At 37.0% G+C, this 20130-nt stretch overlaps 1 protein-coding gene across 10 annotated transcripts in view; it reads left to right on the top strand.

The window, feature by feature from the left end:
• The window catches only part of BRAF (B-Raf proto-oncogene, serine/threonine kinase), a 208322-nt gene that overhangs the window by 90294 nt on the left and 97898 nt on the right, over positions 1-20130 (top strand). For all 10 annotated transcript variants that reach the window (XR_009209599.1, XM_032761940.2, XM_032761945.2 and 7 more), the window contains exon 3: positions 5428-5691. Coding sequence is in view for 9 of the 10 variants with exons in the window: in XM_032761940.2 (XP_032617831.1) it covers positions 5428-5691 (264 nt within the window). In the remaining variant the exon portion in view is untranslated. The remainder of the gene's footprint in view (positions 1-5427; positions 5692-20130) is intronic.

The raw sequence follows: 20130 nt of genomic DNA, 5'->3' as shown, positions 1-20130 counted from the left end.
TTGCTGTGCTTTTGGTGTATCATATATGAGAGACCATTGCCTAATCAAAGGTCAGGATGATTTACTCCTGTGTTTTTTCCTGGGAGTTTTATAGTATTAGTTATATAGCCAAAACAGGTTTAGTTGCTTGCTGCCTGCAGAGTCCAATTAGTAAGAGCAAAGTCTAGTATAAAGTGACTTTTTTATTCCAAAGTTATCTTAAAGGAAGAAGAAGTACAGGCTTCCTGCCTTAAGGGTACTGCTTCCCTGTTGGAGCAGAAAGTGGGTGCTTTTAAAGAAGGTGCCTACACGGGGGCAGAAATGAGCAGGTGGAAGATCTGCATATTCCCTTTGGTGCCTTCTCTTTCAGGCAGTCAAGTTGGTGGCTTCATGGGCAAAAATACCTCAGAGGTGGCTGAAAACTCTAGCAGGCATACTTTTAGTTGTAGATCAACTATTACCTCTTGAGGCAACCTCCTGATGGGTGAAAGTTCCGCTCAGGATTGTCTAAGCACATAATTAGATCAACTTGCCTTGTAGGGAATGTCTGGCGAAAAGGAGATAAAAAGCCATAATTGCATTTCTTTTATTCTTTCTTCATTTTCTTTTTGAAACAGAATCTCATTCTGTCACTCAGGTTGGAGTGTAGTGGCATGATCTCGGCTCATTGCAGCCTCTACCTCCTGGGCTCAGGCGATCCTCCGGCTTCAGCCTCCTGGGTGGCTAGGACTATATATATGCATGCCACCATGCCCAGCCAAGTTTGTATTTTTTGTAGAGATGGGGTTTCACCATGTTGCCCAGGCTAGCCTCAAACTCCTGGGCTCAAGTGATCTGCCTGCCTTGGCCTCCCAAAGTATTGGGATTACTGGTGTGAGCCACCACCCCTGGCATATAATTGCATTTCTAAAGAGCTAAGTAGGAAGTGGGGAGGAGAAGGAAAGAAAAAGATAATTAACTCTTTCTTAGAAAAATGGGGGTGCTCAATTGTGTAATAGGTATGTGACCCATTTTCTTTTATTTTTAATTTTTGTAAAGATGGAGTCTATGTTGCCCAGTCAGGTCTTGAACTCCTGGCCTCGAGTGATCCTTCTGCCTTGGCCTACCAAAGTGCTGGGATTACAGGTGTGAGCCAACATGCCTGGCCTATTTCGAGTTAGTTTTTGGATATGTTGTGAGGTAGTAGCCCAAGTTCATTCTTCTGTATTTGGATATTCAGTTGTACCAGTGCCAGTTGTTAAAGTGACCATTCTTTCTTCATTGAATTATCTTGCCGGCATTGTAAAAAAAAAATCAATTGACTGTAAATGTAAGGTTTTATTTCTTGTTCTATTGAGAAATAATTCACATACTATATTATTCACTTTTTTAAATTGTGTAATTCAGTGGTTCTTAGTGTATTTACACAATGGACAACTGTCACCACTATCTGATTCTAAAACATTTTTATCATTCCCACAAAGAAACCCTTTATGCATTGGAAGTCATTCCCTCCAGCCCCTGACAACCACTGATCTACTTTTTGCCTTTATGGATTTACTAGTTGCACCTTGTTCTATTCTGTTCTGTGTGTGTGTTCTTATTCCAAAATTATTACACTGTCTTGATTACTATAGTTTTATAGTAAATTTTGGAATCAGGAAGTATAAGTCCTCCAACTTCTTTCTTCTTTTGTAAGATTGTTTTGATAATTTCAAGTCTGTTGTATTTCCATATGAATTTTAAGATCAGCTTGTCAGTTTCTACAAAAAAAAATTGAGATTTTGATAAGGATTGCATTGACTCTGTAGATGAACTTGGGAAGCGTTGTCATTTTAATGATATTAAGTCTTCTTAGATTCTTTTTGTTTGTTTGTTTGTTTGTTTGTTTTGAGATGGAGTGCAGTGGCATGATCTCAACTCACTGCAACCTCCGCCTCCCAGGTTATCAATTATTACTAATACAAATATTTATTGGATTTTTTTCTATGTGGTAGTCTCTACAATAATTTGTTTTACTTGTATTATCTCATTTAGTCCTCACAAAATTATTTTGAAGTTGAGAAAAATTTGCCATATAAAGAAGAGTATGATAAAATATTCTAAAGGAGATAAAGGACACCTTTTCTGGATTTTAGCAAAGAGAGCTTAGAATTAGACTTTTTGAAAGATATTTAGTGTTTTGATGAGAAGGAATAGGGTTTTTGAAAAATTGTATCCTGAAGTAGTAGTATCTGGTATCTGTAGCATTTTGAATAACCAAAAGAATTTTGGTGGTGGTGGTTGTGGTTGAGGTTTGCACATATGTTGGAGTGGCTTGCTCATATTAGTAGAGTGAGAAAACAGAGGAAAAGGGAAAAGTAGATGATATGAGAGAAAACTGAGGGAATGGTAGACTAAGGCCCTAAACACCCAATATTAGCACTGAAGTGAGAGTAGAAGAATGGGGAAAGATGTGGAGAATTATGTAGATAAAGAAGTAGAGTAAACTTTTCATTTGATGACTTTGATCTTCAGAGTGGATTTGAAGGTAATGTTATTTTCAGAGTGAATTAAAAATTGAGGGATGAAGTTAAGATCCAGAGAAGAATTAGGAAGGTTGGAATAACTGTTGTGACTATAATATGATATTAAAAACAAGCATGATTTTCAGGCAGTAGTGTGAAGGACCAGGCAAATCTAAGTTCCATAAATTGATCATAGAACTAATTAGACTAGTTTTATTATTTTCTCCAACAGTGTGTGGTAACCTGACAGCAAAAAAATAGAACAATTGAATGGTCAGACTTACCCAAAATTTGTATCTGGCAAACTAGTTGATAAAATAACAAGAATTAGCCAGAAAATCTAAGATATCACCAATGGCATTGTTGCAGTTGTGAGCCGCAAAGTATGTGAAGGAAGACAACAATGGCCAAATCTTACTGTTTGAGAGATTAATGTTGACCTTGAACAGATTAATGTAATGAGATAGACATTTAAGAAGTTGGGATAAGTATGTGTGCCCCAGGGGTGTGTGAGGTTCTAAATTGAGATCTTTTCATCATTTTTATTGCATTTGTAAAGACTATGATGTTTCTCCAGGTCTTGAAGGTAGAATGGAAATAAATGCCTTTAGAGGTGAGAGGTTTAGAGAAATCTGTGGCAGAGTGTTAAAAGAGTAATTGAAGTTCATACTGAATGCAGCAAGGGTAGTAGGTAAAATGAGCCAGGGGCCCTGGTAGATGGCAGCTTCGAGGATGGGGAGAGATGGAATAAGTAGATGTTTTGTACTTAACAAAAGGAAAAGCTATTGATAGATGTGGTGAAGTGATAGTTTATAATCTGTCATGGAGGGATCAGTATACTTTCAAAAATTAAAGCTAACATTTTGGTAAGGAAATATGTTTGGAAAATTTTTCTGTTCATTACTTTTCCTAAGGTTTATTTTGTATAGTAACTGTACTTGCTCAGGTGACAGTAAATAAGAATATTTTATCCATGCAGGAGGAACCTTTGTGTTCCAGACTGCATTTATGTGATCTTCAAAGAGTAGGAATTGTGTTTGTCTTATTTGTGGTTGTAGTCTGAGCCCTAACAGTGCCAAGCACATGTATCAGTATATATTTACTGAGTGATTGAAGGCTTAATAAATAAATTGTATTGAGAGAAGTACGCTTAAGTAATTAGGCCTTGGTACTGAAAGCTAAACCAAATTGTAGCTCAGAAAATTTGGAATCTATTTGTTTATAATGCCCTGATCTACTATGAAACAGGGTCTGGGTAGGGCAACTAGCAGGCTGTAAACAAAGAAGACCTTTTGATGAAGTTTAAATCTCTTACCTCAGTAGCTCTTGTTACTGTTCCCCGCCCCCCTTATTTTCTTCAAAATTATGTGGTAAGATGCAGCATAGCGGGGTCCTGTGGCCCTTATTGAAATGAAATTTCTCTTTCATTCTCCTCTACATTTTATAATTCTCCCTTGCTCCCTTACGTTCAGACTTTATAGCATGGCGTATATACTCTCTACAATCTAATCCCTTTCACCTTTTCAGCCTTATTGTTTCTCTACCTATTTTTCATTTAAATTTCTTTCTTTCTTTTTTAAGAAAATAGGGATGCTTCTAAAGCTTCATTTAAGTTTCACAAACATATTGATCTTTTGCTATGTCCCAGGTATTGTATGACGTTGAGCTATACCAAGCTATAGTTTTTCCTGTGTCTTAAACTTTCTTGCCTTTGTTACAGAAAAAACAAACTCTTTGTTACAGAATTTTTCCCATATATAGGACTCCTTCCTCCCTACTTTCTTCATCCAAGTGCCAACCTTTCAAGGCTGTCCTCCTTCCCCATTATTACCTTGTGTCAAGAATATTGTTTACTTCTCATGTACAGCAGTTACACAAATAAAAATACACCGTCCTACTCCACTGCCCAACAGTAAACTCCTTGAGAGACAGGAAAGGCCATTTTAAAATCTTTGCTTCTCTCTTTCATAAATGTTTGTAGTATTGCATCTATTTGAGATGGTAGGTAGAAATAGTAGAGCATGGTGTGAGTGAGGGGATTACCAATGCCTAAAAGAACTATGGACTTGTGTATTCCAATTCGTTCAGTGTCATTCTGTTCTTTTAAAATTTGATATCTTGTATGGTTGCTTGACTTTATAGCCTTCGTCAAATGAAACTTCTAGGAAGATACCCTGATGGATAGATAGTAGCCCCAGAATTTCTTGGCTGTAGGGTATAAGCCACATTTTCAAATACAATTCTGTTTTTTGTTGTTTTTTTTTCACAAGGCTTACGGCTTTGCATACAAGTTCCAATCTCTAAGCAGCATTTGGTGGGGAAAGAAGTCATCAAACAGCCATACTGAGAAGAATAAAGTATTTTAACTGATAACTATTTCAGAAAGAATGTGGCAGTTACACATCTTCTAAACCCTATTAAGGAGGTTTTGGTGCTAACAGTGAGATCTGGTACTGTGTCCTAAATTTTGAGGGTTTTTTGGACAAATCTTTAATACCTCATGTCCTTTTCAACTTCTTTTTCTGTTGAGAGAGAGAGAGAGAACTAATGGAATTCATATGCCTACAACTTTTCCAGGACAAAATAATTCTCTTAATGGGAGGAACACTTATCCTTGATACAGTGTTTTATCTTATGTTAGACCGATTTGGAAGGTAAATATAACTGGACCAGAAAATTGGAAATACTGTGCTTTTTTATTATTCATGGACCATCTTGATATCACATATGTATAGGTCAAATTTATCAGGTGTAATATAGTGTAGTATCTAATAACAAAGAATTTATCAATTTAAAGATGAAAGTATTCATTTATAGTATTTCTGGCACTTATTTTGTAATTTGAAACTTAAAACCCTATCAACTGGTGAAAAGATTGTAATCAAAGGCTAAAATTTTATGTTCTCTTTTGTTAATGTCAGGACAAAGTCCGGACTGAATATAAGTCTGCTTTATTTTATAGGCCTATGAAGAATACACCAGCAAGCTAGATGCACTCCAACAAAGAGAACAACAGTTATTGGAATCTCTGGGGAACGGAACTGATTTTTCTGTTTCTAGCTCTGCATCAATGGACACCGTTACATCTTCTTCCTCTTCTAGCCTTTCAGTGCTACCTTCATCTCTTTCAGTTTTTCAAAATCCTACAGATGTGGCACGGAGCAACCCCAAGTCACCACAAAAACCTATCGTTAGAGTCTTCCTGCCCAACAAACAGAGGACAGTGGTGAGTCAGTTTTAATATCACCATTTTGCTGTTTCTTTGTATTTTTCAGACAGATCAGTTGTTGAAAATTAATATATTATTATTTCATACTCAGAGGTCATGCAAATAGAGGCATCCATGTCATGTAGGAATGAAAAAGATATAATTATTTGGTGGCAAAGTCTATATTCCTTAACTGAAATAAATGGTATTGTCTCTAGTGTTGGATTTGACATTTAAACCTGTCTGCCAAACTTGAACCACAGTCATGTCTAAGCACTAGTTTAAAATAAATCAGGATTTTAAGACTTGAGCTTGTTCATTATCTAATGTGTGTCAGGTAAGCCTCATTCTTCACCCTTGAGAAATCTCCTTTCTGAGTTATATTATCAGATGTTGAATGTTCAGTGTGATTGATATGTTTCCTCTCATTTACTTAATTTTTGGTTGTTGAATATTAGTATTACCATTGAAACAGCGTACCCTGTAAGTAACATTTGAAGCATTTAAAGAGAAATCTGTGGAATTATTGTGGGTGGTCTATAATCCTTAAGTGCAACGAATATTGTTAGTAGACTTAATAAGTAACCCATCCGTATACATCACTACACTACTTTTTAAATGTCTGTGGTTACTTTTGACAATAAAAATGCCAAATACAACTGAAGTCAAAATTTTTGATTTTTTTTCTCTGACAACAGAAATCAAAAGTGCAGTTGGTTATTGTTTAATGTTCCAAAAATTCCTTTCTGACTTAAGAAAAAAATGTTATTATAGAGGCGTTTTACTCTCAGAAGTTAAGAATTCCTGCATATGAGTTTAGAAAACTAATGGAGTTACAAGTTACCAGCCTGTAAGTTTTTATCTTAGGAAATATGGCTTTCTAAAGGCATCATTTATTGTCAGGGAATAAAAAGTAATAAAATAAAAAGTCATACTTTTTCTGCCCTTTTTCCATGTACAGACAAAAGTTCGTTGTAAAAAATGGACTCTAATTTTTCATTGTACAGAATTACAAATCAATTTGTAAAACAAATCCAGTTCTCCTACCCTTTCTCTTTATTCTGTTGGGTAGAATGAAATTAAAATTATTTTTCCCACATTAAGATGGGGAATTACTAAGCATATCTTTCCAGGGATGCCCCAGTTAAAAGGGGGAATATCAACATATGAATTATCCGTGAATAGATAATCTTTGAAGCAGCCTAACAAAACTGTGGCAAACATCCCATCCCCAGTAGATCTTAAATTAATTCTTTATTGTCTGTATTCATGAACAGAAGGTAGGAAATGTGTTCTTCAGTCCCAGGCATTTCCCTTCTCTTCATCGCGGTATTGTTCCTTCCAGGTTCTGCTAAACTTAGTAATTGTGTGAGTTTCTATATACAAATGTAAAATTGGGGTTGTTGGAGCCTTTCAAATTTCTCAACCTAATGATTAAGTTTAACTAGCCTCCGGCCGGGCGCAGTGGCTCACGCCTGTAATCCCAGCACTTTGGAAGGCCGAGGCGGGCAGATCACGAGGTCAGGAGATCAAGACAATCCTGGATAACACACGGTGAAACCTTGGCTCTACTAAAAATACAAAAAAATTAGCCGGGCGTGGTGGCGGGTGCCCGTAGTCCCAGCTAATTTGGAGGCTGAGGCAGGATAGTGCTGTGAACCCGGGAGGCGGAGCTTGCAGTGAGCCGAGATCGCGCCACTGCGCTCCAGCCTGGGCGACAGAGCGAGACTCTGTCTCAAACAAAAAAAAAAAAAAAAAGTTTAACTAGCCTCCTCATATTTATGAGAGAGGCCAAGAGAAATTTACAAGCATCACTAAAGCTTATAATTTCCCTTTTAAAAAGAAATAAAAACAACTGAGACTCTTCAAAGATATAAAATGATCATAAATGAATAACTATTAGGCAATTGACTAGGCTTACCTTAATTATTCTGGCTAGGCTTAGATTAAATAAGTAACTTGTTCTTGTCCATCATACTCCCAGTTTAACAATTTGTATTCAATACTCAGAAAAACTGTATCATGAACTTAAAAGGCCTTATGAATCATCAATAAATGGGTTTGTGGTATTAAACTCTTTCAAGAACATTATTTTGCCATTCTCTCTTTTATCTGAATCTGTAAATCCTTTTCTTAACTACCTCTTTTCCTCTCCTTTTCTTCCCTCAATTCTTAGTAACATTAACAGTTACTATTCGAGCATTTGCCATGCTGTGTTCCAAGTTGTGTGCTAAGGACTTTACATATATCTTCTCAGCCAGGATAATTCACATTCTGAGTAAAATTGTTTGTGGTAGTGAATGACAGCTCCTCCATCAAAATACATGTTTCTGTTTGTCCTAAACACTCAGGAACAAAGGGCAATAGAACCTACTAGCAGCAAATGAAGTCAAGTACCAAGAATGAGATTATGTTTTTTAAAGTGGACTTAGATTTGTAGTCCAAGATAGCACACTAAACACTTGCCTTCATATCTTTGTTCCTCTCCAGAAATTTCGTTGAAATGATAGTAAAGATATGTAAAAAGAATAATAAAACCGGATAGGATTCTGTCAGAGGACTAGAGACGTTTAAGAATTCCTGGAAGATGGAAAATATATGAATGGTTACGTAAATAAGCCAAAATAGAAAACCAAACAAAATACTAGGAGCTAGATTCTTACATGAAGGGAGCTATTCTTAGCAAAATCCTGATGAAGCAGATAGCATAGTCAGCAGATTACAAAGAAGTGGATTTGCCTCTTGGGTAGTCGTCAGGGTAATTAGTCAAAGGTCTTGCTCTGGCAGGAAGACAAAGTCATGTGTCTTCATAAATCGAGCTGGTGATGTAAATATGAATATTTTGAAGGTGTGTGTTAGTTGTGAGTCCTGTGAAGAACCAAAACAAACCAGACTCAATTAAAAACATTGAAATTCTGAATTCAAAAAAAAATTTTTAAAGGTCATGGCCAGATATTTTGAGACGTCTGATAATGGGTTGCTGAGTCCTGAGTCCCCAGTATAGCCTTACATTGCACATGTCCATAGAGATGTGAATGTTGCCTCCTGGAGTTGTACAACAAGGGGATCCTGTTAGTTCCTCTTCTGTATATATGGAGCAAATAATTTATAGCATTTATTCCATGAAAAAGCTCTAAAAGTCGTTTTCTAAACCAAATTTCTGCCTGGAGAGTTCTGTGTGACTGCTGTGTGTGTTTAAATGGTAGAACTGAACATCGGATGTCTCTGAACCTCAGAGAAATCCAGTGGGGTAAAAAGTAAAGGTTAATTACCCAGGAGTAAAATAATACTCTGCTTCCATCTGGAATATACCAGACTTCTCACCTCTGTACCCATTAGTAATCTGTTTGGAAAACAGACTGCTCTCTCCTACTATACTGTCAACACAACACATTTTTGTGACTAGATATGTGGGGGTGTTTCTCCCCACCAAGCAATCTCCAGTTCTCTGTAGATAATCAACTGGGTGTCTCTACCCAGTTGTCTGCAATTGTTGTTAAGTTGCCTTCAATTTAACTCAATTCTGACACTATCTACCCAGGGATAGCGTAGACCCCACAGGTTAAGAGCTCAGTCCCACAAGACTGTCCCTCTCTTGAGTTGCTAGTCACAAGTTCCAGGTTGTGACTTACACTTCTGACCAGCTGGCTATAAATCAAGGATTTCCACATCTTCTAATCTTTGATCATTTGCTAGAATAGCTCACAGAACTTCAAGAAACACTTACATTTACTGGTTTGCTATAAAGGATGTTACAAGAGGTAAAAGACAAACAGCCAGATGGAAGAAATGCATAGGGAAAGGTATGTGGGAAGGGATGCAGAGCTTCTGTGCTGTCTTTAGGAGCATCACCTTCCACTACCTCCAAATGTTCAGCATCCTGGAAGCTCTAGGAACATTGCATTTCAGTGATTTTTATGGAAGCTTCATCATATAGGTGTGATATTTACTAGGCCAATCTCTAGGACCTCCCCACTTCTCAGAGGTTGGTGGATGGGGCTGAAAGTTCACATTATGGCTTGGTCTTTCTTTTGACCACCTTCCATTCAGGAACCCACCAAAAGTCACCTTGTTAGAACAAAAGATACTCCTATCACCTAGGAAATTCCAAGGGAATCAGAGCTCTGTGTCAGGAACCAAGGTCAAAGACAAATATGAGAACAAAAGATGCACCTGGCACCCTGATCACTCAGGAAATTACAAGAGTTTTAGGAGCTCTGTGCCTAGAACTAGGGTTGAAGGCCAAAGGGTTGAAGACCAAATTATGTATTATTATAAACCACAGTATCAGAGTTTGTCAACATAATAAACCACTTGCCATTTGTTGGACCTATAAAACTGTACAGGAGTAAGTCCACACCAAATCAACCTAATTTTTATTTATAAATATGACTAGAACACCAACAGCAACAGAGAAAACTCAAGAAAAGAAATAAAGCGACTAGAAGATGTAAAAATATTGCTCAGGATGTACTTCATTCTTGAAGCCAAATCAGTTTGATATAAAAATCGAGTCATTCAGAGGACCACAGAGTTTGTGAAAATTGAAAGTATGATTGTTGACTTTTGTTAAACAGAAAGGCCAAATAGGATAGCTAGAGTTAATACGTATTTTGGAAAGTAAAGCTAAAGACATACCATTTAAGATATGAGATAAAGGGGGCAAATATGAGAGAAAAGATAAGAGACATGGAGAGAGCAAAAGTTCCAACTTCTGTTTAATAAACAAAGAAGCAAACAAAAATAGAGGGAAGATGTATTCACAGACATAATACAAGAAAATTTTCCTGTGTTGAACAAAAACCAGGCTTCAGATAGATAGGGGCAACTGACTGTCAACAGGAAAACAAAACAGAGATTGACCTGGATACTTGCTGTATAATTTGAAAGTTGAAAGAGAACCTTTTCAGAAAGATAAACTGGTAATCTACAGGAGAATGAAAACTGGATTGTTTTCTCATTGGCAAACTGAGGGTTAGAAGGCAGTGGATCAGGGCCATTAAAGATCTGATGGACGTTAATAGCCAAGCTAATATTAAAAGTAAGACACTTTGGGTATCTAGGAACTGAAAATTATTTCAGTAGAATATAATAGGTATCTAGAAATAGATCCCAGAATTTCAGAAAATGTAATATGAAAAAATGGTTCAGTCAGTAAGAAGAAGGTGAACTATTTAATTTTTGGTGCTGGCATATGTAGAAGAAAATAAAATTGGGCCCACATCTTGGACTGCTTACAAAAGTAAATTCTATCAGAATCAAGAGATTAAATACCAAAAAGAAAAAAAAATGTCAGTCTTTCAAGAAAAATCTAGTAGGCTGCATGTAAAATCTAGGCGTTGAGGTCACTATCTTAATCAAAACTTAATTAGCCGAAAAGCTGTAGGAGACAGATTGATCAAATACAATTTTCAAATTATGTATGCCCCCCACCAAAAAAAAAAAAAACCTTAACAAAGTCAATAGTCTGTATAAATTTGGAAACAGCATTGGTGCCCAGATAGCAAGAAGTAAATAGTCTTCTGTATATACAAAGAACACTTCAAAATTGACAAGAAAAAGACAAAACCCAGTAGAAAAATAGGGAAAAGATATAAATAGGCAGTTCATATAAGATTAAATCCAAATGAACAGTAAAGCACATGAACACTGTTCAGATGCAGTCAGTCAGTTGTGAGTGTACAAATTAAAACTATGAGATCATTTCATCTGTCTGGCAAAATATAAATTATTATTGGCAGGGGTATAGTGAGAAAACTGCTCCCTTAGTTAAGGATAGAAATGTGAAGTATCACAGTTTATTGGAAAGCACTTTGATAATATCTGTCAAAATTTACAAGAACTGTATCTTCCAAGCCAGTGCTCTAACTATTGGGAATTTAGCACATAAAAGCACCAATATTTATACAAGGATATTTGTTAAATCATCGTAATGAGAAAAAAATATAGAATATCATCAGTAGAGAAATGGTTGTATAAATCATGGTACAGCCACACCATGTAGTACAATGCAGCCTGTGAAAAGACTTGTACTTGAAAGTTTTTCTGAGAGGTATTATAATTGAGAAAAGGAAAGCTGTAGGAAACTCTGATATTACTTACTTATTCTTTATGTATACCACATTGCGGTATTCTAGTAGGTCTAGAAATATCTCTCTCAACTAGAAATGCTGAATAAAATATGTTTATTTAAATGTATAGCTGAGCTCGATAGAAAAACCTATAGAGGGTGAAAACAAAGAGGGAGTTGAAAAAACCAGAAAAGCATAGGAGCTGATATGTTAAGGTATTGCTGAACTATAGCCTTCAACAAATCTAACCCACCATCTATTTTTGTATGGCCTGCAAACTAAGAATGGATTTTACATTTTTAAATGCTTGAAAAAAGTTAAAGGAATAATAGTATTTCATAATCTATGAAAATCACACGAAATACAAATATTGGCCAGGTACGGTGGCTCATGCCTGTAATCCCAGCATGGGAGGCTGAGGGGTGTGGATCACCTGAGGTCAAGAGTTCTAGACCAGCCTGGCCAACATGGTGAAACCCACATCTCTACTATAAATACAAAATTGGCTGGGTGTGGTGCCACATGCCTGTAACCCAGCTACTTGGGAGGCTGAGGCAGGAGAATCGCTTGAACCTGGGAGGTGGAGGTTGCAGTGAGCCAAGATTGCGCCATTGCACTCCAGCCTGCGCAACAAGAGCCAAACTCCGTCTCAAAAAAAAAAAAAAACAAAATAAAATTTCGGTGTCCATAGGTAAAATGTTATTGGAACACAACAATGCTAATCTGTTTACATGTTGTCTGTGGCTGGTTTCATGCTTTAGCAGCGGTGTTGAGCAATTGTACATCATGGTGTCATCTACAGAACCTGTTTCTTTATGGAAGAAGTTTGCTGACCTCTGCTGTAGTGGCCTCAGGTGGGCCAGTTTGTCACTCTGGAACAAAGGATGTGAATATCAATGTGTGGGGATACAACACTGGGCCTTCAGCCTGTGTCAAAAGGTAGTTGGAACCCAGATTCTCACATAAAGCTGACCCTTTGAAGGACATTACCTTGAGTGAAAGGATGAAATCTATTACCAGAATACATAAAGATAACAATAAACTTGACTGTCTTTGACAGTACTCTAAATAAAGTTTCCCCTGTGACTTTTTAACTATGGACCTATTCTTATCATTGTGTGGGATTCAAATTTATACTACCTGCATTGTCCAGGAACCCTCAAGCCATGAAGTGAACATAACGACTGGTCTTGGAGTGGTAATAGCACTCAGGCACTGCACAGAAGCAATGGAAACCCTCCCTCGGCCCATCTAGGTCTCATAGAATTCACAGAAATAATGCTTTACTATCTCAAGATCTCAAGTTGTAAGACATGCAAGGAAACAGTCTACAATCAGTGAGTTAGCAGACTTAAAAACAGCAGGTTAGACTCATAAGAAAGAACCAAGTAGAACTTTTAGGAAGTCTTGATTTAAACCTCATCATCTATGAAGTATTCTTGCTTGGATTAGGACCTTCTATTTTATAAGAAACACAGGGGATAGAGGAAAAAGGTAAGCACCACGAGGAAACAATTAGACAATTCAGAATGTTGACCTCCTGTAAGACAATAGGCCTGGACTCCTTGATAAGTTAATGTCATGGACAATAAAAAGGTTGGGGATTATTCCACAGTGTACAAGACCAAGTGCACATAACAACCAAATGCAGTATGTAATCCTGAGGGGGGGAAGAATAATTCTTGGGACTTGGGAAATTTTTAACATTGATTGAATACTAGATATTGTTATGGAATTACTGTTAATGTTCTTAAATGTGAGGATGATAATGTAATTATATAGGAGAATGTCCTTGTTCTTAGGAATTACATGCATAAGTATTTAGGAATAAAGGGTTAGGATGACTGCAGCTTCCCCCCCAAACCCATGCTTTTTTGAAATGGAACTTATACACAGTAGAGGGTACAAATCTGAAGTATATTGCTCAGAGTTTTTACATGTGTAACTACCATGTAGATTAAGACGTAGAACATTTCCTGATGCTTTAGAGGGTTCTCCTGTGCCCCTTCCAATTCACTAAAAGTAACCACTATTTCATTTTTATCTGTGTCAGTTACTTTGAAACTTAACTTCAAATGGTGTGATGGAAATCAACATGCAGAGAAAGAGAAAAAGCAAATATGAGAAGATAATCTTAGAATCTAAGAAAGAATTTGGATGTTAATTGTACCATTTGTTCAGATTTTCTGTCTGAAAATTTTTATAATAGAGTTGGAAAAATTGAAACAACATAGAAAAAAAGAAATGTAGAAAGTTCAAAAGAAACAGTTGTCTCTAGAAAAAAAGAGTGAACATACTGATACTCATTTGAGGATGTAGCAAGATAACACTTAAAGTAAAATTTCAGTATGTCAAGTTAGTTACAGCAAATTACATAGGAAATGTTTAAATGTTACATAGAAATTCAAATATTTATTTAAAAAACTCAGTGAATAAGGTAAAGCTAGATTAAACCCAGCCAAAGAATGAATTAGTGAACTCTGGAAAGTAAAGAAAGTTATAGAAAATATAAAAGAGAGGTTAAGCAGTATGAAAAATGGAATGAGCATTATATGCCTCAAAGGAGTTCCAAAAGGTAAGAATAGAAATAAATGAATAGAGAGAAATTCAAATAAATCAGGGCTAACATTTACAAATGACATAAATCTAACGATTTGGGAAGCACAATCTCTGAGTTGGACAAACAATTTGAATCCAGTATAGACATAATAAAACCAAAGAATATTGTTTTAAAAGCACTCAGGGAAAAAATTATATAGAAAATAATTATAATTAGACTAGGAAATTTTTTTATGGCAGTTATAGAAATCAGAAGGCAATAGAATAATATACTCAAAGTACTGAGAGGTACCTGTAAATCTCTCAGCTAAGCTAAGCTATAAATTTAATTAGGTTGACTTGGGCAAATGCACCATAAAGTCCTTTCCAGAGAATGAGTTTACTTTTCATAGGCTCTGCTTGAAGGAATTGTCCAAGAAGGTTTACTGTATAAAGGAAATTGAACACAGAAAGAATGAAAAGTAAAAATTAAACCTAAAATTTGCAGAAGAAAACACGACAGAAAATTTTTGTGACCTGGGGTTTGGCAAAGATTTCTTAAATATGACACCAGAAGCACAATCTACAATGAACGTATTAATTTATTGGATTAATCAAAATGTAAAACTTCTGCTCTTCAAAAGACAGTATTAAGAGAATAAAAAGAAAAACCACAGATTGATCATCTTTGTAAGCCATATATCTGATCAAGGACATGTAGAATATATAAAGAACTCTGAAAACTCAATAATAAGAAAACAAACGGCCAGGCGCGGAGACTCATGCCTGTAATCCCAGCACTTTCGGAGGCTGAGGCAGTTGGATCACGAGGTCGGGAGTTCAAGACCAGCCTGGCCAAGATGGTGAAACCCCGTCTCTACTAAAAATGGAAAAATTAGCTAGGCATGCTGGCAGGCGCCTGTAACCCCAGCTACTCGGGAGGCTGAGGCAAAAAATTGTTTGAACTCGGGAGGCAGAGGTTGCAGCGAGCCGAGATTGCGCCACTGCACTCCAGCCTGGGCGACGGAGTGAGACTCCATCTCAAAAAAAAAAAAAAAAAGAAAAAGCAACCCAATTAAAAATGGACAAAGGATTTGAACAGTTTCATCAAAGAGATATATGGATGGTAATAAACACATGAGAAGATGCTCAAGATTAGTCATTAGGAAAATGCAAATTAAATAGGCACACGATACCCTTACATGCCTCTTAGAATGGCTGAAATTAAGAGTGGCCATACCAAGTATTAGTGGGGATGTGAGAATTTCCGTACACTGCTGATAGGAGTGTTTAATTGGTACAACCACTTTGGAATAAAATTTGGCAGCTTTATTTAATGAAACCTTTTCAAAATCCCAACGGGCTTTTTTTTTTTTTTTTTTTTTTACCAGAAATAGAAAGTCCGTCCTAAAATTCATACAGTATCTCAAGGAATCCCATATAGCCAAAACAGTCTCAAAAAAGTACAAAGTTGGGGGCATCATGCTTCCTGATGTCAAAACTTACTACAAAGTTAGAGTAATCAAAACTAAGTGGTACTGGCATGCAGACAGATGAGAGTCCTGAACTAAATCTTCACATTTATGGTCAAATGATCTTTGACAAGGGTACCAGGACCACTCCATGAAGTAAAGAGAATCTCTTCAGCAAATGATGTTGGCAGCTGAATATCCACTTGCAAAAGAATGAAGTGGTACCGTTCCCTTATACCATGTAGAAAGAATAACCCAAAATGGATCAAAGACTTGAACATAACAGTTAAAGCCATAAAACTTTTACTACAAGGAAACATAGGAGAAAAGCATCATAACTTTGGATTTGTCAATGATTTCTTGGCTGCGATGCCAAAAGCCCAGGGAACAGAAGAAAAAATCGAAAAATTGTACTGTTATCAGAATTTAAAACTTCTGATCATCAAAGGATATAATCAACAGAGTGAAAAGCCAACCTGGAATGGGAAAAATATTTGCAAATCATGTATCTGATAAGGGGTTAATATCCAGAATATAAAGAACTCCTATAATAGCATACAACCTTGTTAAAAAATCGGCAGAGGACTTGAACAGATATTTCTTTAATGAAGATATCCAGGTGGCCACCAGCATATGAAAAGATGCCCAACATTGTTAATTATTAGGAACATGCAAATCAGAACCACAATGAGATACCACCTCACACCCATTAGGATGTCGGCTATCAGACAAAAAAGAAGATAACAAGAGTTGGCAAGGGTGTGGAGAAATTGGACCCCTGGTGCACTGTTGGTGGAAATGTAAAATGGAGCAACTGCTATGGAAAACAGTATAGAGGTTCCTCAAAAAACTAAAAATAGAATTACCATATAATCCAGCAATTCTCCTTCTGTGTATATACCCAAAATAATTGAAAGCAGGATCTCAGATATTTGTACACTCATGTTCATAGCAGCATTATTCACTATAGTAGCCAAAGGCAGAAGTAACCCAGATTTCTGTTGATGGAGGAATGGATGTATATACCTTGGAATATTATTCAGCCTTAAAACAGGACATTCTAACACATACTACAACATGAGTAAATCTCAAGGACATTATGTTAAGTGAAATGAGCCAGTCATAAAACGACAAATACTGTATGATTCCACTTATTGAAGTACCTAGAGTGTTCAGACTCACAGAGACACAAAGTAGAATGGTACTTGCCAGGGGCTGGGGGAAGGAGTGCTGGAGAGTTGTTTAATGGTTATAGAGTTTTAGTTTTGCAGAATGGAAAGAGTTCTGGAGACTGGTTGCACAACATTGTGAATGTACTTAACACTACTGAATTGTACACTTAAAAATGGTTGAAATGTTAAGCTTTATGTTAGGTATATTTTACCATAATTTTGTGAAATAATAGTATGGTAGTTATGTAAAACGTTAGGCTGGACACGGTGGCTCACACCTGTAAGCCCAGTGCTTTGGGAAGTCAAGGCGAGAGAATCACTTGAGACCAGGAGTTCCATACCAGCCAGGGCAACATAGTGAGACCCCATGTCTACAAAAAAAATTTTTTTAATTAGCCAGGCGTAGTGGTGTACATCTGTAGTCCTAGCTACCTGGGAGGCTGAAGCAGGAGGATCACTTGTGCCCAGGAGTTAAAAGCTACATCGTGCTATGTGCACCACTGCACTCCAGCCTGGGTGAAAGAGCAAGACCCTGTCCACCCCCACAAAAAGTCAGATGTACACTTAGCATATCACACAGCCTTCTACTCCTCAGTATTTACCCAAGAGAAAAGGGAGCATATGTTCATAGAAAGATTTGTATATGAATGTTCTTAGTTGCTTTGTCATAGCCCCAAACTGGAAATAACCCAAATGTCCATAAACAGGTGAATGGTTGAATTGTAGTATGTCTATAAAAGGGAATACTACTCAGTAGAAAGGAATGAACTACTAATGCACACAACATAGATGAATCTCAAAATAATTATGCTGAGTGAAAGAAGTCAGACAAAAAATGATTACACGTTTTAAAATTCAATTTACATAAAATTCTAGAAAATGCAGACTCTTCTATAGTGACAACAGATTCATATTTGCCTGGGCACAGGACTGTGGCAGGATGGAAGATTTACATAGGAGCACAAGGAACCTTTCAGAAAGTGATGGGTATGTTCATTATCTTGAATGTGATGATGGTTGCATGGATATATACATAATCTCAAAATATATCAAATTGTGTACTCCAAATCATTGCAGTTTATTGTATGTCAATTGTACTTAGATAAATCTGTTTGTTTTTTTTTTTAATTAAGAGCCTTTAAGAAAGCTGATAGTACTGTGGAAATATTATATGAAATAGACTTTGGGAGAATTATTATTAAAATTTTTTTTTCAACTTTTATTTTAGATTCAGGAGGTACATGCGCAGCTTTGTTATCTGGGTATATTGCATGATGCTGAGGTTTGATGTACAAATGATCCCATCATCCAAGTACTGAGCATAGTACCCAGTAGTTTTTCAACCTTTGCCCTCCCCCCTCTAGTAGCCTCCAGTTTCTGTTATTGCTGTCTTTATGTCCATGAGTACCCAAAGTTTAGCTCCTACTTAGAAATAAGAACATTTGGTATTTGGTTTTCTCTTCCTGTGTTAATTTGCTTAGGATAATGGCTTCCAGCTGCATCCAGGTTGCTGCAAAGGACGTGATTTCATTCATTTTTGTGGCTGCATAGTATTCCATGGTGTATATAAATTTTCTTTATGCAAACCACCATTGATGGGCAACCAGGTTGATTCCATGCCTTTGCTATTGTGAATAGTGCTGTGTTAAATATGTGGTTTTTTTGTACAGTGATTCATTTTCTTTTGGATATATACTGAGCAATGAGATTGCTGGGTCGAATGGTCTATTTTAAGTTCTTTGAGAAATTTCCGAACTGCTTTCCACAGTGCCTAACCAATTTACATTCCCACCAACAGTGTATAAGCTTTCCCTTTCCTCTGCAGCTTTGCCAGCATCTGTTGTTTTTTTGCCAGCACTTTGGGAGGTTGAGGCGGGAGGATCACTTGAGGTCAGGAGTTCGAGACCAGCCTGGCCAACATGGTGAAACCTCATCTCTACTAAAAATACAAAAAAAATTAGCCAGGCATGGTGGTGCGCACCTGTAATCCCAGTTACTTGGGGCTGAGGCAGGAGAATTGCTTGAACCTGGGAAGCAGAGGTTGCAATGAGCTGAGATCTCACCACTGCACTGCAGCATGGGTGACAGAGCAAGACTGTGTCTCAAAAAAAAAAAAAAATGTAATTCAGAGGCTGGGTGTAGTGGCTTGTGCCTGTAATCCCAATGCTTTGGGAGGCCAAGGCAGAAGGATTGCTTGAGCCCAGGAGTTCAAGACCAGCCTGGGCAATGTAACCAGACCCTGTCTCTACAAAAAATTAGCCAGGTGTGCTAGCATGAGTTTGTAGTCCCAGCTACTTGGGAAACTGAGGCAGGAGAATCCAGGATTTTGAGGCTTCAGTAAGGTATGATTGTGCTGCTGCACTCCAGCCTGAGCAACTGAGTGAGTCCCTATCTTAAAAGAAAAAAAGACTCTCTAGATCCTGGAGTATGTGCAGTAACTAAAAAGAATAAGCATATATGTCCCTTGAGATTTTTATTTTTAATTTTATTTTTTGAGACTGAGTCTTGCCCAGAATGGAGTGCAGTGGTATAATCACAGCTAACTGCAACCTTGACTTCCCAGGCTCAGGTGATCCTCCCATCTCACCCTCCAAGTAGCTGAGACCACAGGCGTGTGCCATGCCTAATTTTTAAATTTTTTTGTAGAGGTAGGGCCTTGCTGTGTTGCCCAGGCTGGTCTCAGACTCTTGGGCTCAAGCAGTCCTCCCTCTGTGGCCTCCCATAGTGCTGGGATTATAGGCATGAACCACTGCACCTGGCCCTGAGATATATTTGAATAATTTGTAAAAATCTGTTAATTGGGGTTATTGGAGGGATGCGGATATTCCCTGGGACAAGAAAAAGGGACTGACCTTTTACTTTATACTTGATACCCTTATTTCACATAATGCCAAGGTGTCTGTTTTTTATGATTGTTCAGGGTGATTATATACTTATTCGTGTGTTATTGTTTAGAGTGTTTAGATCTCATTTAGCTATTTTTTCCTTGATGGATAATTAGGTAATGTTGCAGTATATATTTAAATACATATATCCTGAAACACTGTGGGAATATTTTTATTGGGAAAGATAAATACCTTGAAATAATTATTGGGTCATAGAATATACACACTGAAAACTTTGTGATAACTTAATATCAGAAAAGATTTTGATTCTCAACAAGTGTATGAAACTTCCTTTTCCCACAAGATCCTGGCCAACATA

The sequence above is a fragment of the Hylobates moloch genome, unplaced genomic scaffold, assembly GCF_009828535.3.
Source record: "Hylobates moloch isolate HMO894 unplaced genomic scaffold, HMol_V3 SCAFFOLD_1, whole genome shotgun sequence".
Taxonomy (NCBI): Eukaryota; Metazoa; Chordata; class Mammalia; order Primates; family Hylobatidae; genus Hylobates; species Hylobates moloch.
This window is presented reverse-complemented; position numbering and strand designations above follow the sequence as displayed.